This window comes from Hylaeus volcanicus, chromosome 4 (assembly GCF_026283585.1).
Source record: "Hylaeus volcanicus isolate JK05 chromosome 4, UHH_iyHylVolc1.0_haploid, whole genome shotgun sequence".
Classification (NCBI taxonomy): Eukaryota; Metazoa; Arthropoda; class Insecta; order Hymenoptera; family Colletidae; genus Hylaeus; species Hylaeus volcanicus.
Window position 1 is genome coordinate 9,748,477 of NC_071979.1, and position 12,012 is coordinate 9,760,488.

At 39.1% G+C, this 12,012-nt stretch overlaps 1 protein-coding gene across 1 annotated transcript in view; it reads left to right on the forward strand.

Moving 5' to 3' along the window:
- LOC128875164 (dynein axonemal heavy chain 1-like) overlaps positions 1–12,012 on the forward strand; it is a 77,123-nt gene that overhangs the window by 4,751 nt on the left and 60,360 nt on the right. The window contains exons 13-18 of the mRNA XM_054120538.1: positions 637–863; positions 1,083–1,439; positions 1,528–1,783; positions 2,014–2,176; positions 2,600–2,710; positions 4,301–4,392. Coding sequence (XP_053976513.1) covers positions 637–863; positions 1,083–1,439; positions 1,528–1,783; positions 2,014–2,176; positions 2,600–2,710; positions 4,301–4,392 — 1,206 coding nt within the window. The remainder of the gene's footprint in view (positions 1–636; positions 864–1,082; positions 1,440–1,527; positions 1,784–2,013; positions 2,177–2,599; positions 2,711–4,300; positions 4,393–12,012) is intronic.

A 12,012-nucleotide genomic window follows, 5' to 3' on the forward strand; every position in this document is an offset into this window, starting at 1 on the left:
GTCGCTTATGGATGGAGTGGGAAATCCCATCATTTTCGCTACACATTATCCTATCACTATATCTCTCATGTCTGTTCTCTGGGCGTGCTTCGGGTTCACTTGAGAATGGATCTCCAATAACTAGAGATCCATTCCATTATGTTTCTAATCCAGGCTCTGTAATGTCGGATGTAGCGGTAGATCTCATTCGGAGTGATATCAGAGGATTAATTAAAGCTTTGCTATTTGCTATTTGCATTGAACCTGCAATGCCTTTGATGTATTAAAGTAGTACAATGTTACCAAAATGTTACTTTCATTAAAAATCGATTTTGATTTGGTCATAGACACTATGGAAATATTAACATTGACTGAAATTAATGTTGCGTGCAATGTTCTCACATTTGTCCATCTACCACTTAAAACGATTCGATTAAAATTGGCAATTAGCCACCTTTCCTCGTTAGTAGGCGGTGTCTATGTTCTAGTGGGCGTGGCGAGCGGAGAGAGACGGTTCCAGTAGATATCTTCCGTCTTTTAATAAGAAGTATAAGTGTACTTTAAATAGTCATAGTTTAATTATTTGAACTAAATACACAGCTTTTTTAAAATCAGTATTGGCCTAGCTAATTCTGACGGGATGGAATTCTCACGCAGCTTAACGATCTACGGGAACTGGTACGCGGCCCTCAAACAGAAATTCAGAGGTTGATGCTGGAAGCCGTGATTACTATTGAAGTACACGCCAGGGACGTTTTGCACACGTTGGTTGTACAGAACGTATCGAACGTCAACGACTTCGATTGGATATCGCAGCTACGATACTACTGGGTGAACGACAGCGAGCTGAAAGTGCGAGCGGTGAACGCCGAATTTCCATATGGGTAATTTGAATTCTTTTTCCACTTTTCTACAAAACAAACAACAGCTAATTTAATCCCCTCGAGGGGTAACAATTAGGAATCATTGACAAGTGTTTATGGGACCACTGTTCAATGGATATTGGTCGCGGAAAATGGGGCAATGTTTTGTGAACTCTAGAGATCGTTACTGGTCTGTTATCAGAATTGCATGCACGACAATTGTGATTATATTTTTCGAAGATACGAGTACCTGGGGAACACTGGCAGACTCGTCATCACCCCCCTAACCGATAGATGCTACCTGACCCTCACTGGAGCTCTGCATTTGAAGTTTGGCGGCGCGCCAGCTGGCCCAGCTGGAACTGGAAAAACAGAAACAGTAAAGGACCTCGCTAAAGCATTCGCTATTCAGTGCGTGGTTTTCAATTGCTCGGATCAATTGGACTTCATGTCGATGGGGAAGTTCTTTAAGGGCCTCGCAAGTGCAGGTGCATGGGCGTGCTTCGACGAATTCAATAGAATCGATATAGAAGTATTGTCCGTAATAGCTCAGCAAATCATGACGATTCAACAGGCGCAGCAAATGCGTGTCGATACGTAAGTTCTTGAAATGACAACAAAATTAAGTTCAGGATGCTTTGATGTTCGTTAATCGAAAGTCTCATAATTAAAACTTACCTTTCAGATTTGTGTTCGAAGGAGAAGAAATAGTCTTGAAGCCGTCTTGCTCCGTGTTCATCACTATGAACCCCGGTTACGCTGGTCGTACAGAATTGCCAGACAATTTGAAGGCTCTGTTCCGCCCTGTGGCCATGATGGTACCCGATTACGCTCTCATTGCTGAAATTTCATTATTTTCCTATGGTTTTTCCGAGGCAAAAGCTTTGGCTGGAAAAATAACGACAACGTTTAAATTGAGCTCCGAACAATTAAGCACACAGGTCAGTGATTATTAAACCCTTTTCTTTTTCCTCCCTTTTTCGTATTTTAATTGGCCATACCATCTCTGGAGATTTTCTGAAGCTTTACGTACAGCATTTAAATCACGCTACTATTTGCATATCGAATTTCAAGGCGCAACACTTCTTTTATCATCGATTCGAATTACAGTTCACATAAACGATTAGAATAAATTTACGTTCCTCGACGTTGTTAGTTTATTTTCGTTTAGGATCATTACGACTTCGGTATGCGAGCAGTGAAGACGGTCATAGCAGTTGCAGGGAATTTAAAAAGGGAACAGAAAGATTTAAACGAGCAACAGATCTGTTTACGAGCTCTGCGAGACGTAAACGTTCCGAAGTTCCTCAAAGACGATTTAACATTGTTCAACGGTGAGCAGCTTTTATTAAGACCAACGTGTTGCGCCCATTCAACTGTACATGCAATTTCATATTAAAACCTTCTTTTAATACCACTTCAATCTGCATGGAAATACTAACACGAAGGTGTACACTGTCGACCAAAAGTATGAGAATGAGAAATTATTGTTCTCGAGAAATACTGCGAATGCGAGATAAATTCTTTCTTATAACTACTATCTGTTCCAGTATTTATCTACCAGTATATCATTTATCTTTTAAAGAAATACACGATTGCAATGGTACGCGATACGATACTTCATTCTTCATGCACTTTTGAACAGCGGTGTACTTGGAGGGCACGTAGACACTTTAAAGTTGAAGCTTAGCTCTTGATACCGGTTGTTACGCAAATGACTAACGTTCATTAGCCCATACTACTCTTACTTTAATTAGGCATCGTCTCAGACCTCTTTCCGCGTCTGGAGGAGAAGAAAGTAGACTACGGGATCCTAGAGGCGGAGATACGAGCAACGATCGTTAGGATGGGCTTGGAGGAAATCGATGGTATGAATCTTTCTTGTAACTATTAACTCTTCCAGTATTTATTTATTTTAACACACAGAAGAATTATCTCTGATTCTTTAAGATACATACGAACATTGTCAGTTCATTTTGGAGAAATTAGCTTGTCCAGTCTCATTAATATACCTGAACATGACTCCTCCGTTAAAATGTCCTGATTAATGCGACGTCACCATGTGACGGGACGGGCTGTTATACCTATTTATACGTTAGTTTATGTGCTGCTTTAGGTAAGTAATGAGGGATCGTTTGTTACCTTTGATTGCACGTGAAACACACAGGTGAACGCTACAACCCCTGAAAATGTTACGCTCAGGTGCTTTGTGCCAAATACTCATTAAAATAGATTGAACGCCTCATGGCAAACAGGGTGTCCCGCACGAAATAAGGTTGTGGTTTTCTTACGTGTACCTCTATATAATTTTGATTCATACAATTTTCGCTTTGGGATATTTTTGACGTATTAAATTATTTAACTTCGAGTTCATATACCTGTTTTAGGTAATTTCAATTAAATGTTCTCATTAGTTTCTCAGCATTTCTCCCTCCATAGGAAAATGGAAGTATTAAGATGGCGATGCCAGTCGGCTTGTATTATATTATGACTACCGTACCTTTGACGTTGAAATTAATTTTACGTAATGCACAAGCACGAGGATATTAAATTCGGATATACGTTCTAATTAATGGGTAGAGATAGTCCTCGGTAACTATGTATTTCAGAATCGATGTATTCATTTGAAGGCCTGTAACGATCTGCCTTATTAATTTGAAGCAGCTTAGAAATTGTATACCAAACATCTCAACAGACCAAGTATTCAATGATAAGCCTTCAGGTTGATACTGTTTAAGGCTTACGACTATAAAATGTGTCTCGTCGATAGAACATTTCGATGTTTCCCTATAATTTCCCTGCCTTCATCAGAAATTTCACCGTATCGATATCGTTAGCTTATACAGAGTTAAAAAAGTCGATAATTTAACCACTGAAGCTCCTGGAAAACGGTTATTTTAACAAGCGAAGAAACTCCAATAGTTACGGACCTTCAAACTCCAAATGAGAATGAGTTCGAGTGATATAAATTGAGTTGCATGTTAAGGTACACACAGTGCAGGAACGAAAGTTGTTTTAGGACCATGTAGTTCAAACGTTAGGCTCGTCCTGGATCTCTTTCAATATTACGTTGGGTACTCACGGATATTTTTCAAATAAGTTGTTTTTAGATAATTAAGCCACCCTGTATGATACACAATGTAACAACTATTATTTATTTTAAATATAAAACCTTACGAGTCGATCGAATTTTCACACTAAAATTAATGGAAGAGTAGAAAAGTAAACTTTCCCAAATTTCCAATTCGTAATTACCTTAGAAATAAGATGATTGCCGAGGCGTTGGGAGGTCCTAGCTTAATTAACGCTGCCATAAAGTTTAATAAAGGTATCTGGAGTAATCAGAGTGGGGACACTTGGTTGAATAACAGGAATCTTATAATGGAACTCGGTTTTGACAAGACTCCGTGAAATGTTACAAGGTGACGTGTCATTAAATTCCGTTTCTTTGATTGCAGAGTTCGTGAGGAAAGTCATCCAGCTGTACGAGACGACGGTGGTGCGACACGGATTAATGCTTGTTGGTCCAACTGGGTCGGCGAAGACGAAGGTAAGTGCTATTCCATAACCAGAAGAACCACTCGAATTAACTCGATCGCGAGGATCCTCGATCACGGATCACGTAGTCGAAAATCCCGCTCAGAAGGACGCTCTCCATTCGTTCTAGCAACTTCGTAGGATTTCAATGAGACCTTGAGTGTCCTTTCGTGAAAGAATAATTTTCAAGTCTCCTCCACGTATTAGGAAAATGTTCCTTCACTGCATTTTTCGTTATAAGAATTTGCGAGTTGTTCCGAGCGTCGTTATCGACGCTAATTTGTCCTAGAATAGGAAAATTCTCGCTCGATGAGGGGCACAGATGCTTTGCACCTGAAATAACGAGCTGTTCTCTGTCGCTTTACAAGCAATTTTCAATATGTTAACGCGGCGCTTGCTGTTAGCGTTCACTACGAGTTTGCTTCGTATTTTTATTTCAACACTTGTTTTGAACAAAATTAATAACAGCGACACACAATTAATCAAACGGTATGTAACTGCGTCTGACACGGATTGAAAAAGAAAAGTGTCGCGAACTTTGCGTCACTTATATACACGAAAAAGATTATAAATTGATTTCAAATATTTATCTTGTCACTTCGAAGCGGCGCTTCCGTAAAATCGCAGTGTTGTTTAGTTGAGTTTATTTAGGTACGTTTTCTACGCTTAGAATATTAATTTTGCACGAGTTCTATCTTCTGCAATATTTTGTAAGTTTCCAATTCTCGTGTCGCAAGTTTGAACAATTTGAACAATTGTCCCAGTTTCGTATCAGCACGCGAATGTCAAAGACAGGAGATGTTTCTCGTGCTTCAACTGAAGAGGGAACGTTCTAGAAATTGGTATAGGGGTTATACGGCCACTTTACGTATCGTAAAGGCGTGTTTCAGGGATCAGTCGACGAAAACAAGTCGACGAATAAAATGAATCGCACGAGTTGCTTTCAGTTAGGTTTGTTCCGGTTTCTTTCCATGCGAGGCAGAACTTTGATACGATAGCTCGAGGAAACCTATGTTACAATCGGAGAGGGTTGAGTGCTTCCCTTGTCAGATGATGATGACGAAGGTGGCACCCCCGAAAATGGCGGAAAGGCCTACCACGGAGATCGAGGTTCGCTGTTCGTGTATAATAGGGAGAGATAAACGGGGATTTAGAAGCACCCCTACCCATGTCAAATTGGCTATCGCCGGAATTACAGCAACGTCGTAGAGACAAAAGGAGCATCAGTCGATGCGAACAATACCATTTGTATAAAACACCCTTTCGCGGGGCAAATAAACCAAAATGGGAGAGGATCGAATAAAAACAAACTGTATCGCTTTTATTTAGAGGGTTTTATCCTCAACAAGTCCGATATTCCGGAATATTTTTATTGATATTCCGCGAATACACATTCTAGCGTGAAATTTCGTACACAGTTGTCAAAGATTGGATAAAACTTTAGAAGCAATAAATGGATCCTCTTTTGCCAGAGGATAAAGTTAATTTAGTTGTATTGCCTCGAGCAAAAGAATCTGAACTGCAAGTTTACGTTATATTCATCAACTTGAAACGAGAGCAAAAAAAGTGGTGAGTTAAAGGAGAATATCGATAGAATTTGAGATAATTAGAGAAGATTATGAATGACGGTATGCAGAGGAAGAGATGCTTGATAGAACACTCTTCTTCTTTGGTATTTCTTCGTATCACCAGCAGTAGATGTTTATTTACAAATGTATGGAATTAAGGTCACAGTGGGTTAAGAATAACGGTGTGGCAAGATTGATCCAAAAAGTTAACATTGTTCGACTTTTTATTCGCAGTAATAAACTATACTTACAGATTCTGAGAGGATTACACATTTACATTTGTGAGAGTGCTGTGTTTACGTGTACGTTTAGCGAGTTCTATTGCACGATGTTTCGTGTAGCCCTCAACTCGTCGACAGTAACGAAGATACATTAAAGAAGGTAGATTCTATCATGTTTCCTTAATATCCGTAATACCGTTCGCAGAGGCGTTCGAAGGATAATTAAAATTTACATATTTTATACAACTATATCGACTAACACGCTGCTCGAGGCGATTAGAGGATCGTTCTCATTCAAGGAGAAAAAATAATCACCGCTATGTCATACTGTTACACTGTGTTATCCTAACGAATTATTCCTTTTAGTAATGTTCAACATAAAAATTCAGCAACTCGAATCCTTCTTTAAATCGAATGATAAATCCTATGAAAGTGATCATTAATTGCACTAAATCCTCGCCTACGTCAAGTAATACTCAAATGTCCTCCTCTAACTGTGTCGAGCAAGATAATCATAAATATAGTTTTAATATTAATGAGATCCGACATTATACATACATATATTACACGTTACTCTAAGTACACATCGATTCGCCTGCATCGCGGCGCTCGTGTTTACAAACTACGTAGGACACTGGTGCTTCCAAGAACGATGCCTAGAGTGAGACATGTATGTCACGAAGTTTGTCGTTTGTTGACTAACACTAATTAGCAACGGTCGAGGGTACTGCATTTGTACATACACGCCTACAAATTACGTATCTGTGTTATATACATACGCGTTCTACAACTATATACATTTACAGGGTAGATATATTGTGAATCATTGCCTCGTCGAAAATTGTATTATAGTTAATTGCTGTAAGTGTGGTGAAAGTATCTTAAAGTAACGATACCTTAAACGATTATTATCCATACGTTGTCATTTAAGTTAACGCAGAAGAATCTTCCTCATCTGTCTATATCCTGCATGCTCATCTGTATAAACATCCACGGTATAGTCATTACGTTGTAACATTTACGATACAATTATACGTAGCATATACTGTTTGACATAGATTACCTTATTAATTACATTTACAGTATGTTCGCTATACACGGTTAAATCTAATTGCATATACATCTCTAAACTCTTATAATTTAGATTCTTATTATTTAAATTCTTAATGCTTACAGTGCGTTTGCCGCATATATCTTGCCATATTTTCATAAATGCATAAACATCCGCAATTTATTCATTATGCTCTTTTCTATACACGTTATCATGTACATGGGAACTGAAGGTCACTTGAACAGGTAACAATGACAGTCGATTAGCTATATCAAAGTGTACGGAAAAGAAACAATTAGTTCTGAAAGGAATAACGCCGAATGCATGACATCAGATCAGACATGTCTTTTTGCATATTGATGCACACGTTCAATGCAAACTTGGAAATTTTGTGACGATGGCGCGTGCTATTTCGCTCCTTCGTCCTAAGTGTTATCTTTTGGCACTCAACCTCTCTTCATCGACACTTAACAGCATTTCTCGATGTATTTTTAAAATATTGACAACCATCCAGCAAGAATGGCGAAGACACTAAAAGTGAAAGTGACTCAGCCGTCGAGAAGCACGAACAATTCGATAAATAAATAACAAGGCCTGCCTGCTGACGTGGGACTCGAAGCTCTATAAAATACATTTTGTGAAAAATATAAATCTCAATGATTGCCAAATATATGGCACCAACTTCGTCCTACCACAAGGTTCATCCCGTTTACAAATTGAATAAACAAACAAAAATATCATAAACCTCTATCGTTTGCCTTTGCATGTTCAGCGTTCGTCGTGTCGAGTTTCAAGCGAACCAAATATCTCGCGTTCACCTTCCCTCTCCCAGACGGGACACGTCTCGTCGATAGCAGACAGGTCGATTAGCGGAAACACTGATAAATATTCGGAAAGCCATGGAAAGTCGAGCAACGTCGGCGGCCCGTGTAAATCAGCTATAATGGATGTGATCTTCGACGCGGAAGAAACAGCCAATCCAAATATTGACGTTGGCACCCGGTGCCGCGACCCTTCGTTCCCGTTTCAAACTAGAGAACCTCGATGATGTCTTGATCGTTGGATAATTCCATTTGCCTCTTTCTAGCGAAGAAGTGCGCTACCAAAAGTTCAAAACGTATCTACGTTTGCGCGCGAAAAGAGTGAATCTCTACTTTCTTAAATATCAGTTCGTTTCTAGTTTATTCGAATTTCTGCTTAATTAATACAGTGTTTGTCATTAAAAAACATCGTGGAACATTTAGCTCAGAAGGATATCAAAATGCTGATGTCAGCATACTTGAAGTAACACGAGTACTTCTGTGACTCGCTGCGCTGGGTAACAACATGTAATTTCACACGAGACACGAGAATTGTTATCGGCAATCTTAACGACTCCATTTAGGGAAACGTTTTCGTGATTTACTCGTTTTCACAGATTCGTAGTACGCTACGTTTGGATGGTTAAGTATTCATCCTCACGCAAGACTTACACACAGACGAACAATTTCATTTCTACCCCTCGCGTAGGTTTATTAGCGGTTGAGTGGATTGTTGGAAAATTACTGCGTAGAGTAGAGGTCGAGTTTCATTTATTCGCAAAGAAACCATACAATTTTTAATCTTCCCTCAGTCACATATTCGTTTGAAAAGGAAATGTTCAAACAAAAGCATGTTACAAGATGAACTTGATTTAGCCACACGAGGAGCATTCGTTCTATCAAGGAAATTGACTATCTTTTTACGAGGCACTTATGCCCGCTGGGTAATACATCCCCGTTTAACTTGGAAAATTTCGCTGAAATTTATTCGTCGTAAATTCAAACTTTCTATTTTTCATGCAGATCCGTAAAAGTTTTACAGCTTTTTCCCGTGGAGGGGAGAAACGTTCCCCAGACATGAAGTTTAAGAAATTCTTCCGTAAACGTTCATCGAGAACAGAAGACAAAGACTCGCGAAAATGTTTTCCCTCGAAGGTTTCAAATCGAATACTTCACCGTACGTAACTAACACCGTATTATGTAACTTGCCTTACATTCGACTTTCAACTCTCGATCAGATAATTGCTACCAACGCAAACATTATTTTATCTTTCCGTCGGCCCATTGCTTTTCCACACCTTGCGCCTCTCTCCTTAGAAGTACCAGGTAGTTCGAAAGTCGGCGGTCACGTTTCCTTGGTCGATTCGTAGCTTTTCACGCTGCGAGCAATAATTCGATCTACTTCAACAATTACAGTAATTCACGTCCTTTTTTTCCAGTTTAACAGCGTCGATATTTACGAGATATTTTCCACTCTCGCGGGAACGAGGAATGGTCGAACTTTTTCCAGTAACTCTTAGGAGTCTGTATCGTTTTTCGATACACAATAATTTTAGACAACTTTTCGTGAAATCCAATTATCCATCTGTTTAAGTATTTTCAAAATTTTTTCACATATTTTACATTATTTACTCGTATATCGCGTTTGATTTGCGTACACTTGCATATCTCGTCGCTCAATTTAATATTTAAACTTGCGGTTGGTAATTTCGCCCATTAAAAGGAAAAAAACTTAACAAGTTGCAAACTAATTTCGAGGAAAGTTCTGCCACAAAGTTGCCAGTTTTATAATCTTGTTTTTGTACTCCGCCAATAAGCCATCGTAACGAGTTTATCTCTCGATAATCTAACTATAACAGCGTGCCGTTTCGATTTTTATCGGAATCGTATCGATACATTAATTTTGTCTAAAAAATGATATTACTTTATTGATGGAATGACTTTCTAATTGATAATAACAAGTCTCGATTATGTCTAAGTTATCGTTGAAGATGCTCGTGCTCTGTCTCTCGGAGTAGAACCGTTCTCCATCGATCGCACGATTTTATCTTTAAGCAATTATTTATTGTCTCCCTTGGGGCGATAGCGCGGGGGCCACTGATAAGGACGCCTCGTATTCGTTACTGATAATAGAGTTTATCAACAATCGCTTAGCAAGATATCGATCTACGATGTTCTGGTGGCGCTTGTAGCTCAATGTGAAACGTATTGTATCTACTTACGAGAGAACATCGAGAATTTGTCAGACGCTAATTACGATGAAACTTAGCACAGATGTGCAGTGGTCCAACCTGGCAACCGAGCTGTATTTCATTGCTGCCACGTTCCATATCAAAGGAGAAACTAGCCCCTGTATTACAATCACTCATTCTAGTCACTCTATATTGCTCTTGTATTGTTAGTGATAGTGAAACTTGTTTCAAATAAAAATTTTACTGTTTATAAAAATTAATTCTGTGCCTCTATGTTCAATATTTTATAACTCTAGTTCAAACAGATGTCATTTCGGTACATTAATGTACGAACCTTCTAAATCCTTAACTCTTGTTATGCGTGTAGTGTGGTCATAATATGCATTATTATGACACACAATTTAAATATGAGAATGTTATCGAAACATTGCACTAGCGCGGAGTTTCGATAATGCGCGTCTCCCTGAGTCATTTAGGAACAATTCATTGCCAGATATTGCGAAACTTTCGTATCTCGTACTCGTGCCGCAAATTAAACAGATAGAGAGATATGGTAGAGAAGTGATAGAGAAAACTGCTTCAGGTAAAAGACAAATATAACACAACACAATATTTTTGTCAAATTGATTTCGAAGTTATCACTTTCATTATTATTACACCATTTACGCTTAGCGACTCGACTAAACGGGGGTCTCATCGATTAAATTACATTCTGAAAAAAGAATAGTATCCTTTGGTACAATTTCCTTCTCGATATTCCAGATTCTAGCTTTTCGAAGCGGATTGGATCGGAATCCAATTACTCGACGATTCAACGTATTACGGTGAATAATTACTGTTTCTCTATGTGTCATATTACAAATAAATGTTTGCGTTGCGTTCGGTTCGAGATCCATGCAACTCGAACCATCATCTATATAACCCATTTGGCGATTTAGTTGGATCGAACACGAGCCAGTATCGAGTATGAACGAGACCCCATCCGTTTCAGGGATTTTTTCACTGAATTGTTCGATGGAAATAAATACCGCAACAAAATTGCACACGCGGGTTTCTGCGTATTTCTATTAATTACGACGGATGCATGCCGGATTCTCTTCCAAACGAATTTTGCAGATCGATGCTTCGGTCGGATACGTATGCTCTGATGTTGCTGCGATAGGTTTCATTGGTAAGAATAAATACAATGGAAAAAATAACACAGATCATTTTTGGAAATTAAAGCTGTTAAAAAAAAAATGATGGTAAAGAAAGCACTTTTTAGAGCCTGGACAAGACAATGCTCTTAAATGTAACAAGCATTTAGTACCCATTTTCCTTGTAAATCGATCCTTTCGTCTGGTTTGTATACATGGGACACCCTGTAGGTGGCCTGTCAGATAGCAAAGGAATCGTCGTAGGCCCAGCACGTTCTAACGATCCCTTCGGTGATGGCACTCGAGATCTCGTCAATCTCCCGTTTCATCCGTCGAGATAAAAACGTTGAGCTGGATTCTTCTTCTCCTTCTTTTTTTCGTCGACAGGCGAACACCTCTCAAGGATTTCAGTGGCAAGCTCCGCTGGATGGTGAGACACCGCCCTTGTTTTTCGTGACCACGTGCGAACCGATGTCAAACTTTCCCCGAATACGTGACGATCCAGGCCAGTGTGCACGAAAATCCTGGATAATCCACCGGATTTGATATGAATTCGACGCGCGAGCAAAGTTCGACGTGCAGAAAAAGCGAATTTCGAATAATCAACAATGAAAACACATGTTCAATTCCGTAGCCTGCGAAAGTTTGTTTTGGAATAAAAGTTT